Source organism: Hyla sarda, chromosome 8, assembly GCF_029499605.1.
Source record: "Hyla sarda isolate aHylSar1 chromosome 8, aHylSar1.hap1, whole genome shotgun sequence".
Classification (NCBI taxonomy): domain Eukaryota; kingdom Metazoa; phylum Chordata; class Amphibia; order Anura; family Hylidae; genus Hyla; species Hyla sarda.
The window spans coordinates 81,248,886-81,266,639 of record NC_079196.1 but is presented as its reverse complement, the minus strand read 5'-3'; the positions used below and the strand labels follow the sequence as shown (position 1 = coordinate 81,266,639).

The window sequence follows — 17,754 nt, the reverse complement described above, 5'->3', positions numbered from 1 at the left end:
GTATAATTTATAATACTGGTCTTATGGGCCAGAGGGATCTTTCGGGCCTTTCTTAGGCCCCTGGTCATCAACTCTTATCTTTAATATTAGCTTTAACAGCTGTACATTTGTGGCCAACTAAAAAATGTGTCCACAAAAACAAGAGCAGAGTAAGAAATTTGTGTCAGGATGTCTATAGAAAAAATTAAATCCAGGAGCTCAACTTAGATGTTCCATAATCCATTCCAATCATAGAATATTTTCTTTAGAAGTATTTCCCCTTTAAAGCTAGTTTTATGAATCTGTCAGGGGGTAAAGACGATTCTATAAATGACATCATCTCAGCTGCATGGTTTCAAGGACATTTCTCAGCCAGCTACCTCCCATATTTTTACACACATTAAATAATGTTCTTGGAAAGCCGTGAAGTTAGAAGACAAGCCTCAAGGTCATGACTGATGCTGCATGTACTCATCTGACCTCTAATGAGTTTATATTTCCATGATGCTACACCTCTCAGTAAACCTCATTCTTACTTGCCATGGAAATGATACAATTCATGTAACGTAGACAAGGAATTTAGGCTAAATATACAATAGCTGAGGTACATGTCTTCCACACTACTCATGTAATGTTCACGTGACCAAGACATGCTATCTGAATAAGACAGAAGCATGTTCACTGTGTAGAGCACATTGTTTGCTAATGCTAATCGAAAGGCTGGAATTCCTTAACATACCAAATTAATTTTGCTATGCTTTGTTATACATTATATGTATTTTGAATTTTTTGTTCTATTGAGTTATTCTTTATAACATGTCAATATTGAATCAGTATGAAATTCCAGCCACTCGAAAGTGTTTAATGTTGTTTTGGATGTATTTTATACAGTGATGACTCTACATATCCAGACCATAGACCACCCAGAAGAAACTAATCTTGACTTAATGCTCTGGAATTACTTACCACACACGTTTTATACAAATTTATAGCATTTTTTTCCAGCAGTAAAATACAATAGTGGTTTCAAAGAGAAGTGGTGCCAAAATAAATCTTTCATGGTGTTTAACTTCCCAATAGCTAAACATAATCTACAGTATGATGCTGACCTAAAAGTAGCATTTAGGGCCCCATATGATGGCTTGATGCTCGCTGTCAATGAGTGCCAATGGTTCATACATGAGGGACCTCAGGCATACACCATGGGTGAATAATGTTCTATTAAGAAAGATATTAAAGTCTGTGGTCAAGGAAAGAAAATATACACTTCTTTACTAGTGATAATCCCTGTAGAAGAAGATCAAGATCATATTAGTACTACATTTGATTATATGTGCATAGGCCAATGGCCACTTGAAATGGCGGCATTAATCAAAACAATTAGTGATTGGGTCGCGTCTTAGAGTCTGGAGCATGTCCGGTCATCACTGCTATTGTCATAAATGCCTTAACATGATTCTGCATTACTTGTTTGAATAATTGCTTTCCAGATCTACTTCTGACATTGAGTGACTAAATGAAAGAGACTACAAAGCATAAAACCTGGGATTAGAAAAAGTATTGTATAGGTTCTTCCCATTTTTTTTAAATAAACATGTAAGTTTTCCCAAAATATTAATAGACAAGTAAAAACAAGCAGGACTGCAGCTAAGGCAAAAAGCTTACCCCTAAGACAAAGCAAAATCTGTTCATTGAGTAAGTTGGGTGGATTTTACCAGAATCTACCTCTTACCAGGCACACATTTTATTTGCTGTTTTTTTTTTTTGCCTATAAAAAAAGAAAAGCTCAACAAAGAATGCCCAACAAATAAAATAAAATAAAGAAATAAATAAAATGGTATGTATTAGTATTGGCATTTTGGGGGATGTTTTTCCCTTGTGATTCCTATACCCTGTGAGTCAAGGATTTAAAAGAATACGGTGAAACAAGCGCCAGAAAAAAAAACACATACATACATACACACCTGTGTTTTTTCTTATTTATTATTTTTTTTGCATATTTTTACACCTATAGTTGGGGAAAAATGCCATAGCTAGAGCATGCAGTCATTTTTAAAAAATGGCACTGAGCTATAGAACACCATAAAAGGGTGAAAAAACACCAAATAAATGGCATTTCATATTTCCCTACGATTCCCAGCTAACATCTCGCTGCAGCATTTTTGGACAAAAATGCTGTGTCTGTTGCTAGTCTGTGTCCACCTCTTATTTGTTTAGTATAGAAGTAATAACAATTAAAAACAGTGGGCGTTATACCATTGATTAATAGTATACAGTTAAACTGTATAATAACATTCAAAATATTGGTTTACCATTGTGCTGGGGATTGAGGCCTGTAGACCTAAAATGTGCAGGTTAGAAACATTTGCCACCACTATTAATCAGCTCCAGGTTTCACCATATGCCGACCTCCATCACCTTTCTAAGGAGAGGGGTGGTGGTGGACAACATATATGTAACATATAAATCACCGATGGGAATTCTAATCTACTTTTTTCACTTAAACACAAACACAAAGGTTGCTTGTGTCTGTATAATTTGTGGGAGACCTTTCCTACATATTTTGTTGAATGCCTTTTTTAACACAGTACTCTTTATTAATCCTATATGAACATTATCCTTCACTGTTCAAGTAGTATAAATATAAAGCAGAATACATAATGCAGAATATGAGCTGTGGTCAAGGTTTCTTACATTAGATACTCAATGGTTTTTCAAACTCTCATATCCTGATATGGCAGCTCCTATCCAAACAGAATGCAGAACGCTGGTTTTAAATGTTGCTGTCATGTAATATAATGATATTTTGTGCAGTGGTTGTGAGGGATGTTTTACGATTTATCACAATGCATTTTTATTTTTGGTATTAGCTCTGCCATAATCTGTGTACCATATGTTGTGCTGATCAATGCACACAACACCATATTGTCATCTACATATCGCAGGACACTAGACCATGTAGACCTAATACAGCTGCTAATTTTAGGCATTTTATTTTATTAGCTGGAGTTAAAGTGTACCTGTTGTTAACGAAAACTTTTTGTATAATGTAGATAATATGATTATATGTATATCTGTAATATACATTGGTTTAAAAATGTGCACCTTTTTTTGGTGAAAAAATGTTGTCCCTGCAGCTATTGCCTGTGTGTTTCTATGAGGAATTTAAATGCAGGAAGTGAGGGCAGGACAAGCAGGGCTCTGTGCAGACTCCTGGCTTGTCAATTATCCTGATGTGTGAGCTGGGAGCGTGTTATAGAGCCTCACTGCACAGGGCCCTGCTTGTCCTTAGTGTACAGAGCCCTGCTTGTCCTCAGTGTACAGAGCCCTGCTTGTCCTCAGTGTACAAAGCCCTGCTTGTCCTCGGTGTACAGAGCCCTGCTTGTCCTTAGTGTACAGAGCCCTGCTTGTCCTCAGTGTACAGAGCCCTGCTTGTCCTCAGTGTACAGAGCCCTGCTTGTCCTCGGTGTACAGAGCCCTGCTTGTCCTCAGTGCACATAGCCCTGCTTGTCCTCAGTGCGCAGAGCCCTGTTTGTCCTCAGTGCACATAGCCCTGCTTGTCTTCAGTGCACAGAGCCCTGCTTGCCCTTAGTGTAGAGAGCCCTGCTTGTCCTTAGTGTACAGAGTCCGGCTTGTCCTCAGTGCACATAGCCCTGCTTGTCCTCAGTGCACAAAGCCCTGATTGTCCTCAGTGTACAGAGCCCTGCTTGTCCTCAGTGTACAGAGCCCTGCTTGTCCTTTTTGACCAATGTATATTACAAATATACATATAATGGTATTATCTCCATTATAAAAAGTTTTTGTTAATGACAGGTACACTCTAAATGTGCCAGCTTATTCTAGACAAACACCAACACTGAACATAGATAAGGACATTTAATACTGAATACTGGTTGGATGGCTCCGGCATATTGTAGATACATATAGGATTGTTGTCTTCTCTTATATTATGATCTGTACAGGTTTCATTTGCCGATTAATGGAATGCAGACACCTGGAACCCCAGCGGATCAATTTATTCCGTATGCTAATCTGCGCCCATTATTATTGCAAGTCAGAATATACGCAAAATTTTGTCTAGTTTCTGCATTGGCATATGACCCATATAGTCTTATAGGTCTATTTCAAAATTACTTGATATCATATTATATAATAGAAAAAATAATAGTTAAAACTATTTATATGATCCCTTAGCATTGTCAACATATACCACAGAGCAGTCCAAAAGTGATAATGCATATGTTAAATGTCCCTTTCCTCCATTGCATCATGTTTCTTGCGGTTTCAGAGAAACATGTGTACACAATACATCTGCATGTTATCACTGCACTTTAATTAACACTGTCACATTTTGCATTTCTTTTTCTTTTATTATCTTTCTTTTTTTCTGCCTTTTCCACCATTTGTCATCTAACTCCTCATACAATACCACTGTTCCACCAATAATACCAGATTCAGCTGATTTGGTTTTCCTCATTGATGGCTCAAACAATGTTGGACGCACGGGATTCACCATCATTCGTGACTTCTTGGTGAATTATGTGGAAAGGCGTTTGGAGATTGGAAGGAGCCGGATGCAAGTGGGAGTGGTGCAGTATAGTGATGATGTCAAAATAGAATTTACTTTGGATGAGTTTACTTCCAAAGGAGACCTTATTAATGCCATGAAGAAGCTACAGTTTTCTGGTGGAGAAGAGGCAAATATGGGGGCTGCTATTGAATATGTGGTGGAACAGTTGTTTAGCGGAGCTGGTGGGAGCCGAAGGGAAGAAGGAGTTCCACAGTCACTGGTGGTGATCACTGCTGGTCCATCAAGTGATGACTTAAGAGAAGCTGCCAATGCTTTAAAACTTAACAGTATCATCACATTTGGCATTGGTGTGGAAAGGTCAGACATCAACGAATTGCAACAAATTGCAACAGATGACAGCTTTGTATTTACTGCACCCCAGTTCCGTGGTCTAAGTCAACTGGAGAATCAAATTGTTCCATACATTGCTGGGGTGGCTCAAAGGACGATAGTCTTACAGCCCCCAACTATTGTAACAGAAGGTATGTAGAATGGGTATGTAGAATGCAAGGCGGCATTTTGGTCAGTTAATAAGGCAAAATCAACAACGTACACTGTGAGACCTATGGATGAAATATCTGTACAGGAAAACTGGTTTAAATCAGCAACACTGTCCTTGCTCCTGTTAATAAGCCTCTGGAGGCAACAATACACCTAGTACTGGGAGTTCCACTACTCCCTGTTAGAACTCATGTATAACGTGCAACATGAGGGAAGATAGCATATATCACACAGTTCATTACTTCTAAGACCCAGCTGGTTAGTAACTCACGATACGGATGGTTTGCTTCTTGAAGGTTCATGATATCTTTATGCAAAATACAAAGTGGAGCTTCATAGCAGATACAGACTTCCTGCTCGACACCTTGGACGCGATGGCAAGTCATGTGTGTCAGGTGTGAGAGGATTAAGTAGCCCAGCATTAGACACCAATTCAGATTAACCATTTACAAAACGCATACATATATAAAAATATCAATCGCATCTAATGGGGTTATTAAAATGATTTAAAACTGCAGACCTCATTCATCCCTTTCAGGACTACACTTTCAAGTTCAGTTATCCAATAACATTCTCTTTGTAACAGACGTCATTTATTAAGGTTAACATTTGCTGCTTTCGACACTTCTTCCAGTATTAACCATTTCAGTGTTATTATGGGATAGTTATGTTTACGAAAATGAAAAAAGGGGTGCAAGTGCAGCTCACAATTAATGTGTAGACACTGCCTGAGGTCAACAGGGCATGCAACTATACCACAGCTGCAAAAAATAACAAAATATGTATAGGAAAATATTGCCCGGACCTTCCAAGGTAGTGTGATTTGATTGAATAAACAATAGATAACTGGGTCGTACTCCAATAATAATTCAATGGTTATTTATTTAAAATGTATAGTGCATTACTCCTCACAGGGCCCTTGTGAGAAAAAACACATATAATAGATATACAAAATTAGATATACAAGATTAGACGATCTTGAAATGTAAAAATATTATAAAAATATATCACTGGCATATAAAATAGCTCTATATAGACAAATTCATATAACGTCTTTAGGGTATTGTAAAGGTATGGTATAAATGTCCTTTTATGTGGCAATTATAAATCAAAGTGGATACTCTGTTACCGGTCCTGAATGATGTGGCTCTGTCAGCTCCCGTGCCCAGATAGCGGTCAGCGATCTTAGATAGTGCTGTGGCTTTAACTCTCAAGGTCCAGGTGTTATGCGGTAGTGGTCGTCCCAGGCTGGTGGCACTGGCAGGCGCCGATGGTGAATTCGCCGGGAGGCCGTGCGCTAGCGAGCGCCGATGGAAGATTTGTCAGGAGACCAAGCGCTGGCAGGCGCTGGTGGTATCGATCTCCTCACCGCTGGACTTGGAAGCCGGAGACTACACGCTGGGTAGATGGAGTTTGCCTCGTGTAGATGGCGTGTGACGTCAACTTGAGCCGGAGCTGACCAGGTAAAATCAGGACCGGACACTAGTCAAGATCGACTAATGCGTAGGAGATCCACAATGTGATGTATTTGCTCCGTGAGCTAGAGCTTAAGTTCATGGGGAGCATAAATGCCAGTGAGCAAGATTAGTGCATAAGACTAGACGCGTTTCAGGGTTCTCAAATACGACCCTTTCCTCAGTAGTCATGACTACTGAGGAAAGGGTCGTATTTGAGAACCCTGAAACGCGTCTAGTCTTATGCACTAATCTTGCTCACTGGCATTTATGCTCCCCATGAACTTAAGCTCTAGCTCACGGAGCAAATACATCACATTGTGGATCTCCTACGCATTAGTCGATCTTGACTAGTGTCCGGTCCTGATTTTACCTGGTCAGCTCCGGCTCAAGTTGACGTCACACGCCATCTACACGAGGCAAACTCCATCTACCCAGCGTGTAGTCTCCGGCTTCCAAGTCCAGCGGTGAGGAGATCGATACCACCAGCGCCTGCCAGCGCTTGGTCTCCTGACAAATCTTCCATCGGCGCTCGCTAGCGCACGGCCTCCCGGCGAATTCACCATCGGCGCCTGCCAGTGCCACCAGCCTGGGACGACCACTACCGCATAACACCTGGACCTTGAGAGTTAAAGCCACAGCACTATCTAAGATCGCTGACCGCTATCTGGGCACGGGAGCTGACAGAGCCACATCATTCAGGACCGGTAACAGAGTATCCACTTTGATTTATAATTGCCACATAAAAGGACATTTATACCATACCTTTACAATACCCTAAAGACGTTATATGAATTTGTCTATATAGAGCTATTTTATATGCCAGTGATATATTTTTATAATATTTTTACATTTCAAGATCGTCTAATCTTGTATATCTAATTTTGTATATCTATTATATGTGTTTTTTCTCACAAGGGCCCTGTGAGGAGTAATGCACTATACATTTTAAATAAATAACCATTGAATTATTATTGGAGTACGACCCAGTTATCTATTGTTTATTCAATCAAATCACACTACCTTGGAAGGTCCGGGCAATATTTTCCTATACATATTATGTTTACGAAAATGTCTGGCTACAACAGATGGTTCAAGCTCGGAACAAATGCCAACCGCAGCTGAAAAACGCATTACAAGATCTAAACAACCACAAAAAACAAATTTTTTATCAAAAGGAAAACCGGGACGAGATACGACAGAAGAGATGTCAGATTCCACAGACAAAGATAGAAGAAATAGGTGGAAAAAAGATGAAACCAAATAAAATAAAATAAGTGCATCAATGGTGGTGAACATCTCTGATCGAGAACTATCCACATATGAAATATCTGTGCTGGACAAAAGCTTGGGATTCGTTCCCTTGTTTGAAAAATCTAAGTTTCTAAGGTGGATTTCTTTAAATTCTGTTGCAGTATCAGAATGAAGATGTTTTTTTACGATGTTAACAAAGGCCAAGATAGATCTGCACTCTGAGACATAACCTCAGATTTAAGGAAGGCATCATCATTCAATCCAGAAATACAATATGGGACATTAGATACATTCATGCAAGTCGTTTCAGCAGAAATTGACTAGAAATAGTCAACAGCATCCTATGTTCAATTTAATCTATCTGGGAGTAAACATCGGGCCCTGTTCACGCTCTGCAGTGACTCTTCCCTTGTCATAAAGCGTGTGGAAAATTGATGATTACAGTGTGTCTCACGTAGAAGATGGTACTATTTCCAGTAAAGTCAGTAAAGCATTAATGGTAGATTATCCCCGCACACCGGTATTATATCTTGTCCCAAAAATCCACAAGGACCGTGACAGGCCTCCAGGGCTCCCAATGGTATCAGGATCGGGCTCTCTGTTGCAACCTCTCGTAGTCCTTTTGGATGATCATTTACAACCTTTGATAAAAAAAAGTTCTGAGATGTCTTGTTCACGCCTCTGAATTTTTGAGATGTTTATGGACCATTCCATAAGTCTGAGGTGGATTTCATGTACACTCTGGACTTCCAGAGTTTGTACACAAATATACCTCATGATGAGGGGATGGTATGTATACGGGAACTGCTATCTAGTGATTCTTCCCTTGAGAATAGAAAAATCTCATTCCTAATGGACTTATTTTCGATTTGATCAAACATATTATTTGCAGACCTATGCAGTTTCCATGGGGTCCTCAGTGGCCCCTAGTGTTTCTAACGCCTTTATGGCAGATTTTAAGGATAAACATATTTTTGGACATCCTCATATGTACACGCCATCCACGTGGCTTTGCTACGTGGATGACGTGTTCATGATGTGGAAAGGGGACGAGCAATCTCTGTTTGATTTCGTGGATACACTTAACAAAAAACATAGTACTATTAAATTTACTCTTAATATAACAGTCGTAATGTCATACAATTTCTAGATGTTGAAATTACATGTACTATAGAAGAATTTAGTACCACGATGTATTCAAAACCGACTGATGTGAATAATACACTACATAGAAAAAAATTTAATTCTCCAACAACTTTCAAGTGTCTGCCACGTAGCCAAGTTATTAGAGCAAAACGCATTGCCAGTGCAGACGAGAAATATGAGATCAGTAAAACTAAACTCATTAAAAAAAATTATAAAAAAGGTTATAACATGAAACAAGTTGTAAATGAGGGTGAGAAAGTAAAATGGATGTCTAGAAGCAAATTACTACAAAAAACTTGTAATCAGGAGAAGGAAAAAAGTGAGAAAAATCGCGTCATGTAGGAATGTACGACAAAAGAGCACATATAGTGAAACGTTCGATATTAGAAAATTGGCACATTTTACATACGGACAAAAAATATGGTAAGTTGTTTAATGAAAAGCCCATTTTTGCATACAAAAAAGGTCCATCCATCGGTGAAAAATTGATAAAAAGTGATGTTGCAATAAAAGAGAAAAGTCGCTAAACCTTTTTGTCTGCCAAACGTAAAGGAACCTTTCCTTGTCTGAACTGCATCCATTGCAGTGGTATTATGAAGGGTGAAAGCTTTAATCACCCGTCTAAAGGTTTTTCTAACACATCACAAAAGTTTTTATACTTGTCAAACCAAGAACATAATATATCTGCTCAAATGTCCGTGCAAACTTTCCTGTGTAGGACAGACTGCCAGGTCTATAAAAACTCGGTTAGCAGGACATAAAACACTAATTAGAAAATTCCTTAACACAGAAAATGTAGACGTATCTAAATATGGTGAAAGTACAGTAGATGGTGAAAGTACAGTAGCCAGACATGAACATAACCATCCCATAACAACATTGAAATAGTTAATACTGGATGAAGTGCCGGAAGCAGCAAATGTTAACCTTAATAAATGACGTCTGTTACAAAGAGAATGTTATTGGATAACTGAACTTGAAAGTGTAGTCCGAAATGAATGAATGAGGTCTGCAGTTTTAAATCATTTTTACAACCCCATTAGATGCTATTAATATTTTTATATATGTATGCATTTTGTAAATGGTTAATCTGAATTGGTGTCTAATGCTGGGCTTAATCCTATCTCACCTCACACCTGGCAAGGGGCCTTGCCCCCAAAACGCCGTTGCGTCCAAGGTGCCGAGCAGGAAGGTGAACTCAGCTTTCACCATGTCTGTATCTGCTATCAAGCTCCACTTTGTATTTTGCATAAAGATATCATGAATCTTCAAGACGAATAAACAAAGAATAAGAAGCAAACCATCCGTATCATGAGTTACTACCCAGCTGGGTCTTAGAAGTAATGACCTGTGTGATATATGCTTTCTTTCCTTGTGTTGCATGTTATACATGAAAACTGGGCCTCCAGAAAAATTAATAAATAGCATCTAAAATCGATTGCTCCAAAAACAAACATAGTTGAGGAAAATTCAGAGATGCCACGCTACAGGATAAATGCACTTACAGCCTAATTTATTAAAGGCAAAGGTGAAGAAATACACAAATAAGTGGCACAAGAGAAATTCAGTCAGACAGTTCCAGATGTTCCAGCACCATTTGGGGCCTCCATCACAGATTCCATTCAGGAGGAGGGAACAAAGATGGGCAGCCTATTGACTTTAGGGTCCGTCGGGTTTCCATCTGGTGTTATTTTGCTGGATTCTAAAGGACCAAAAAATACTGTATGCAGCATTTTTTTTATGAAGTCTGCAACAGAGGCCCTGATCGGTAGCTCCGTCCCAATGTGAGTAAGGCTAAGTTTCCACTTGTTTGTCTGTGTGTTTTTCCTCCAAAAAATGCCAAAACAGCCCTCATGGCGTTTTTTTCATAGAAAAAGCGCTGTGGCCAGATGTTAGCTGTAAATCAATGAGAAATCGCAAAATTCTTGCAACTTTGCGTTTTTAAGTTTGGTATTTTTTTCTGAATCCTTTTGGCGTTATTTCACCCTTTTTTGGCTTTTCAGCTCCTTGGCGGTTTTGTAAAGTCGCAGCATGCTGAGCCTATGGCGTTTTTTTCCCTGAAATAGTGGCATTTTTCTATCATAGAAGTCTATTTGGCATTTTTTGCAGGCTGTTTTTATTCTTTTTTTGGACTTTAGCGATCCAAAAAAGTGATGGAGATACCTTTTTTAATAAAATTTTGTAGATTACCATAAAAAAAAAAAAATTAAAAGATACAGTTGTGATGGAAAAAAAATTGTATCTAATGAAATTTATCTTTTTATAACAACATTTTTATACATTTTTAAAACAGGGATCAATTTATGTGGGCGGGCAGGGTACTAAAAATGTAGCTTACAATAATAAAAATGTAGTGTGTGTGTGTTTTTCACTTTAAATTTTTTTAAGGTAGTACTACTACTCCCAGCATGGAACACACTGCTCCATGATGGGAGCAGTAGTACCTGTTCTTCAGACACCCGTTTGTGATCCTCCTGTATAATTTATGGATGCGGCCGGCCGCTCTTCTATGGTCCCCTGCACTGCCGTATATATACCTATTCATATTTCCCGCAGAGAGCAGTAATTGGCTGGATGTTTCCAGCCAATCACAACTCTCTGTGGGAAATATGAATAGGTGTATATATACGTCAGTGCAGGGGACCCTAGAAGAGTGTCTGGCCAAATCTATGCATTATACAGGAGGATCACAATGGGTGTCAGGAGTGACATCTGCTATGATCTGTCTTTAACTGCAGGTACTACTGCTCCCAACATGGAGCACACTCATGACACCCGCTGCGATCGTCGTTCATCCTTCCCTGAGATGCGGAGCGGCTTTCTCCTGCGCTCGTAACCCTGCTTTGTATTTCGACCTGCCACTAATTCATCTTTCCCACTGAGAGCGGTGATTGGCTGCCGCCATCTGGCCAATCCCCACACTGGGCGGAAAATATGAATGAGTGAGGTGAATTTCCATTCACATAACTGGCTGGGCCAGTGTGTTCCATGCTGTGAGTAGTAGTACCACCTAAAAAATTAAGAAAAAAAAGTGAAACACACACACACTACAGTTTTATTATTGTCGGCTACATTTTTAGTGCCCTGCCTACCCACATAAATTGATCCCTGTTTAAAAATTTATAAACATTTTGAAATAAAAAAATATGAATTTAATTAAATAAATTATTTTCCATCACTACTGCATCCTTTTTTGTTTTTTTGGTACCCAACGATTTTTGAAAAAACGTCAAAGGGACCAAAAATGCAATATTCACTCAAAGGTAAAAACGCCAGAAAAAAACGCCAAACACAGGAAAATGCTGTAGCGTTTTTTCTGGCATTTTTTTGGGGCCAAAAAAAAAAACATGTGAACATGGCTTTAGTCAATTGGGATCTACCAGTATGTAAAGTATTTAAGCTTCACTTCAGGTACAGACGATCCTCACATGTCTTATTATGACGATAGCTTATTTTACAAGGAGGTGTATTATACTATAGTGTAGATCTTACTGTATGGGATGTACTGAATCTATTGTGATGTGCTGTTCAGCTACCATAGAAAGGATAGGCAATTCCAAATGATTAAAATGGGATTTATTGCAAAAACATGACAATGTTTAAAGAATTGCTATACACTTATTTATTAGTAAATGTTGAATCCACTCATTATTCTTTTTTCTTCTTTTTTTTTTTACATCAGATTTATATTGGTATTTGTTAAAAAAGAAAAACCTCAATAGTTTACCTTAAAGGGGAATTCCACTGGAAGACATTTTTTTTATCAACTGGTGCCAGAAAGTTAAACAGATTTGTAAATGATTTCTATTTAAAAATCTTAACCCTTCCAGTACTTATCAGCTCCTGTATGTTCCAGAGGAAGTTCTTTTCTTTTTGAATTTCCTTTCTGTCTGACCACTGTGCTCTCTGCTGACACCTCTGTCCATTTTAGGAACTGTCCAGAGTAGGAGCACATCCCCATAGCAAACCTATCCTGCTCTGGACAGTTCCTAAAATGGACAGAGGTGTCAGCACTGTGGTTAGACAGAAAGGAAATTCAAAAAGAAAAGAACTTCATTTGGAGCATGTAGCAGCTGATAAGTACTGGAAGGATTAAGATTTTCAAATAGAAGTAATTTAAAAAATCTGTTCGACTTTCTGCCACCAGTTGATTTAAAAAAAAAAAATTCCTGGGGAGTACCCCTTTAAACATAAATACATGTTCTTTAAGTAAAGGATCACATGCTTCTTTTTTTCCAGTTACGGAAGTCAACAAGAGGGATATTGTGTTCCTGATAGATGGTTCCAGTGATTTGGGAGGGCCAAACTTTTCCGCAATCCGTGAATTCATTGTAAAGATAGTTAACAGGCTGGAAATTGGTCTTGATCTTATTAGAGTGGGAGTGGCCCAGTACGCCAGAGATGTGAAGCCTGAATTCCAACTCAACACTTTTGGTGCTAAGAAAGATATGATTGCACATCTGAAAAAAATGAGGATTATCAATACCTCCCCACTAAATACCGGTGCTGCATTGAGCAATATCCAGAGAAATTTCTTTACTGCATCTGCAGGAAGTCGTGTAGATGAAGGAATCCCACAGCTCCTGGTTGTCATAACTGGTGGGAAATCAAGTGATGACATTAACCAAGCAGCACAGAATCTTAAAAGAGCAGGAATACTGACTTTCTCGATAGGGTCTAAGAATGCAGTGGAGAGTGAGCTCCAAGAAATTGCCTTTGATGATAGTTTGATATTTAAGCCTCCAGAATTTAAGCAAGTTCCTCTACAAGCCTTAATACCCCAGGTGCTTTCCCCTTTAAGAACACTCACAGGAGTTGTAGTTGAAGCACCAACTGAAGGTAACCATTCAAATACATATTTTCAATGTATTCCTTATAGTACTTTTATTGAATGTCCAACACTGTTATCTACTGTTCTTGCCTTGCTCTCTCTTTCTTGTTTTCCAAAAGTTTTAATAGGACCAGTATACAGGAAAAGCCTTACCCTTGTGGCCCATTCGAACACTTAGGGTACATCCACATATAGTGTATTGGCTGCAGATTTTCTACACCACATTTCCATGAAGAAAATGGCAACAAAGTCCATGCAGCAATTGACCTGCTGTGCAGATTTGAAACCCACAGTATGTCAATTAATGCTGCGAATATGCTACAGATTCATGGCACATTATCATGTATGAAAAATTAAAATTTTCAAGATTACACGTGAAGCATTAAAATGTTGAATTATTATCATTTGGTTTATATACAAATAACAATATCACAGTATTCCTTTATGCTTCCTAAATAGACAAGTTTCTTAAGTACTCCCTAAAAACCCAAGAAGTATATTTATTATTGACTTTAATTAAGATGTATGCCATAAGCAACTAGGCTCAACTACTTGGGGCTGAAAATGATAGTCAGAATGATAATTTAATACAGGGCTGTCCAAGGGATTTACATCAGAATAAGTGAGCAAGAAAGTCTATAAAGATATATAATAAAATTAGTCAGCAAAGAATTTCGGACCTATTTAGAGTAAAAGAGAACCCATCATATTAAAAAAGCAATCCAACCTACAGGTGTCATGTTTAGAGCGAAATGAGCTGAGCAGAAGGATGTATATTTTTTGTTATAAAATATTCAGTATAAATTGTAATTTATTAATGTATCCAGTGGGTGGTGATACTCTATGATTGACAGTTATCTCTCTATGCACACTCATACAAGAAGGATCACCCTTTAGTTTTAATGGAAATATTCCTAGTTAAATAGAATATGTTTCACAATCTGCTCAGCTCCTCCCATGCTGTAACATGCTATCCAGAGATTAGACTGAATTTTAACATGAGAGGTTCTCTTTAAACAAAATGTTGTTTAAGTATACATTTTTGCAATTAAAAAACCTTAGCCATTTATAAACTCTATTACTACCTTTATTTATGGGACATTGGGGAGACCTGTCCAGAGGACAAGTTGCTGAGTTGTCCATAGCAACCAATCAGATCGCTTCTTTCATTTTTGAAAAGGTCTCTGAAAAATGAAAGAAGCGATCTGATTGGTTGCTATGGTCAACTCAGCAACTATTCCTCTGGACAGGTTTTGATAAATATCCCCCATTCTTCTTTCTTCTTCAAAAATTTGACTAAAAAAATGAAAAAAAAATTGTATGTTTGCTTTTGTGAAGTTTTGTGCTGTTTTTCGAAACTATGTGCACTAATACCGATTTCATGAGCCATGTTAAATATCTAAATCAGTTCTTTGGTGAGTATGAACCAAAAAAAAGCAAAAATAAAAAATAAAAAAAACAGGTTCCAGGTCCCTGACTTTGTTATGGATCTGTGTTGCCAGAATCTGTAAGGTTGGGTACACATATATCAGTTGTCCGGCACAGCTTCCCTCCGGCGTGCACCTGAGCGAAACTGATGCTAGAACTGGTCCCATTCATTTCAAAGGGACAGTTCAGTCATCCAGTGTCTCAATTTTGATGCCGGATGGTTGGACATGCTGCAGGGCACCGGACAGGGGAACATAATGGGCAATGGATGATGCCGGATGCCATACAACTAATGACAACTTGTCATCAGTTGTGTAGAGATATAGGCTCACCTATGCCAGATGCCGGATATATGTAAACCCAGCCTAAACAGTGCCCATAACCTGCTATAGGCCTATTTGTTATGTCTATGTGCCTCTAGTTTTAAATGAAAGTCCATGTAGGTGTTTGTTTTTCTCTCATGGATTGCGAGAGAATCTACACAATGTTTGTGGTAAACTCCTTTACATGTGATATAATAAACACTGTTTCTAGGAGAAAATACAGTGACTTATAGATGCATTTCCCCAGCAGCGGCTGCTGCAGAGAAGATGTAGAATCACATGGTGGGAGATTTATCAAAATCTGTGCAAAGAAAAAGTTGCCCAGTTACCCATAGCAACCAATCAGATCGCTTCTTTCATTTTGCAAAGGCCTTGTTAAAAATGAAAGAAGCGAGCTGATTGGTTGCTGTGGGCAACTAGGCAACTTTTCCTCTGCACAGGTTTTGATAAATCTCCCCCATGGTGTCTATTCAGATGAATGGTTGTCAATTTCATACAATGATGCCTCGAGTCTTGTCCGAACAGGAGATGTTCTTATAGAGTGGCTCTTGGTTCTGGTTTATAGAGGGGGGTTCCATGTGTGGGAACCCACTCTCTCATGTCCATATGCCCTAGTAGGGCATTATTTAATCATAACTTGTGAGATGACAAGAAAACAAACTTGAAACATACAGCATTACATCTTCTTACCTACCATTTCTTCTCTACTTGTTTCTTCGAGTTCCCTTTTTTTCCTTTAGACTTTTTCTCTGTCCTCATTATCATTATTCCTCTTAACTTCTTCCATCTACTGAAATGTTTAAAGATTTATTACTCATGTTAGTAAACTTCATTTTTAGGATGTACAGTGTTCTGGTATTTGTTCCTTTTGTCTGTTACACCCTCCATCATGGAACACCTTGATGTGTTGCACCTAGTTTTTGCCACTTCAGACATTCTTTATGATGGTGTGCATACTAGTCTACATTGTAACTAGTATTTAAACCCTATATAAAGAATAATATCCACTGTACATTTTAAATATGCTAAGTTGCTATAAGATATTATATTAGTAGTTATATACTATGTATATGATCTATAATGCAGCTGTTGTAGATGGAAGCATAGATTTTTTCAAACTAACTATGCTCAGTGGTTCTTTCTGTCTCTTCTTTCTTCTGCTTGGCCTGTAAACATTATTAAGAGTTATGTGTCTACGTTATGTAAACACATGCATTCCATATTTAATCTTGCCTTGCCGATTTTGCTGTGATGTCATGTTTATTGTTTTCTATATCCTCCAACCACCCACAGTACTTAACCAAAGAGACATCGTCTTCCTATTGGATGGGTCAGTCAACGTTGGAAGTTCCAACTTTCCATTAGTAAGAGACTTTCTTATCAATGTTATTAACAACCTTGGTATCAGCAGTGAAGGCACTCGAGTTGGCCTGGCCCAGTTTAGTGACACCCCAAGAACTGAGTTTAATTTAAACACGCTGACCTCAAAGTCTGACCTTATTGATCGTGTGGGTCAGCTAAGAATCAAGGGGGGTAATGTCCTGAACATTGGTTCTGCCCTTCAATTTGTTATCCGCAACCATTTCACCAGAGGTGCAGGCAGCAGGATAGAGGAAAAAATACCACAGCTTCTCGTGGTTCTGGCAGCTGGAAAGTCCTCAGACAACGTTCAAGCTGCTGCTAATGACCTCACCAGATCGGGGGTTCTAACCTTTTGTATCGGGCTTGGAAATGCTGATAAGGAGGAGTTGGATTTGATTGCTTTTAATCCAAGCCTGGTTTACGAGTTGGATGATTTCAGTTCCTTGCCTGGCTTCAGCCAGCAGCTACTAACACCTATTACCACCTATGTAAGAGGAGAAGTTACAGAAGTGACAGTGACCACAGGTAATTTCACATACTTTGGTCTTCTGTGTTTAAGCTATTATATTACACTTTTTTGAGAAATCTCTCAGTCAATGACTTGAAGGATCCACTGTTGAGTCAGTGTTCTAAGGTAAAATTGTGGAATGGACCAATGAAAGAATTATTGCTTACATGTATAACGTGTTTTGCTTACATGTATAACGTGTTTTTTTCAAACAGCACAATAGAATCATTTTATTACATTTTTACAGCTTTATATGGATGGTATGCAAAAATCATCCCTAAGTATAGTAAACAAATGAAAATTGTTACTGTAGACATATATTTAAAGGAGTTTTCCCCATGAAGGATCATCACTTATTCACACAAGATAGTTTTTACACAAGATAGATAGTATCTATG

The 17,754-nt window shown here is 38.4% G+C and overlaps 1 protein-coding gene across 1 annotated transcript in view; it reads left to right on the top strand.

Annotated features, from left to right (window-relative positions):
* Positions 1-17,754, top strand: part of COL6A3 (collagen type VI alpha 3 chain) — a 128,695-nt gene that overhangs the window by 36,362 nt on the left and 74,579 nt on the right. Inside the window, exons 3-5 of the mRNA XM_056533400.1 lie at positions 4,432-5,031; positions 13,144-13,743; positions 16,780-17,373. Coding sequence (XP_056389375.1) covers positions 4,432-5,031; positions 13,144-13,743; positions 16,780-17,373 — 1,794 coding nt within the window. The remainder of the gene's footprint in view (positions 1-4,431; positions 5,032-13,143; positions 13,744-16,779; positions 17,374-17,754) is intronic.